At 41.8% G+C, this 1,190-nt stretch overlaps 1 protein-coding gene across 1 annotated transcript in view; it reads right to left on the bottom strand.

Moving 5' to 3' along the window:
• The window catches only part of LOC119581986 (cortactin-binding protein 2-like), a gene marked incomplete in the record, with an annotated part of 125,597 nt that overhangs the window by 131 nt on the left and 124,276 nt on the right, over positions 1–1,190 (bottom strand). The window contains 1 exon segment of the mRNA XM_037930174.1: positions 1–1,190. Within this exon segment, the coding sequence (XP_037786102.1) occupies positions 1,008–1,190 (183 nt within the window).

The raw sequence follows: 1,190 nt of genomic DNA, 5'->3' as shown, positions 1-1,190 counted from the left end.
CCAGAAAGTTAATAAAGGAAAAGAGAGTTAGTACCACGTGGACTAGAGCGTCAACCAGTCTGGTGTATTTGGTCATATGTTTATAACCTATAGATATATAGCTATGCGGAGTTAAATATATTCTGACAAACATATAACGATCTTCATTCCTATATACAACGAGGCTGAGATACGAAGTTAGTAGAATACGTCTGGTCGTGAACCGGTAAATATCTTCGACATGACGAGGAGTTTTAGCTCGAAATTAGAAAATGGAAAAGCTTATTTGAGAAAATGGGTAAGTACCAAACCTTCCACAGAAAACAGCCAGGCAGAATTGAGCACTGACTATTATAACTTAATTGAACGTTTGGTGAATATTTATGTTCCGCATAATGTCGACGTTTTTTTATGAAGTTAATATTTCCCAAAACTATTTCTTACTTAAAATTCACTTATTTTAGAAGTTGGAAATGCGTGACATTACAGATTCAACTGCTTCAAAAGGAGACATACTTATTTTTCATACATTAATATATAGTCGGTTCATTATAAATATTATTTATCTCAAGGGATATATATTATGGAAAATACAATATATCCAAACTCATGCCAAAGAGACTTAGACATAATGACATAAACTCCGATGAGGCAAGTCCAAAAATAACAAGAAAAAAAAGTTTGTATAAACACCACTATTGAGAAGAACGAACTTAAGTTAAAGTGTGTATATATATATATATCATGTCCTATGAGGATATCAGGGAAGAGGTTGTCCCTACGTCCGAGTCGTTAAGTCGCATGCACGACATAAAAGGGGGGGGGGAGGTCGCAAAGGCTGCCGGCACTTCTCTTTCTGTCATATTATCGCGAGAAGTGTCGGGTCGCGATGAGAAATCTGAGGAGTCGCGTGACGTTCACTCCCGCGGGGCTCTGCTGAGGGGCAGCGGGATGGGCCCCAAGGCAGCCGATGAGAATAATCTTCTTAATCCCTGACTAAACTAGTGTTAAAGAGTAGAAAAAACGATTTACTTTCTCTTTTTGGTACTCGAGAAAGGGAGTTTACTCGAAGACACGATCGTCTTCGCCGTCCCGTTGGTCTTGCTGTCCGTCGGTGCCTCCTTCGCGGCTTCCTCGGGAGGCGCCGCCCCCTCCGCTGCCGAAGAGCCTGCGGCAGGGGTCGCCGACGAGGGCGAGGAGGGGCTTTTCGC

The sequence above is a fragment of the Penaeus monodon genome, chromosome 15, assembly GCF_015228065.2.
Source record: "Penaeus monodon isolate SGIC_2016 chromosome 15, NSTDA_Pmon_1, whole genome shotgun sequence".
Taxonomy (NCBI): Eukaryota; Metazoa; Arthropoda; class Malacostraca; order Decapoda; family Penaeidae; genus Penaeus; species Penaeus monodon.
This window is presented reverse-complemented; position numbering and strand designations above follow the sequence as displayed.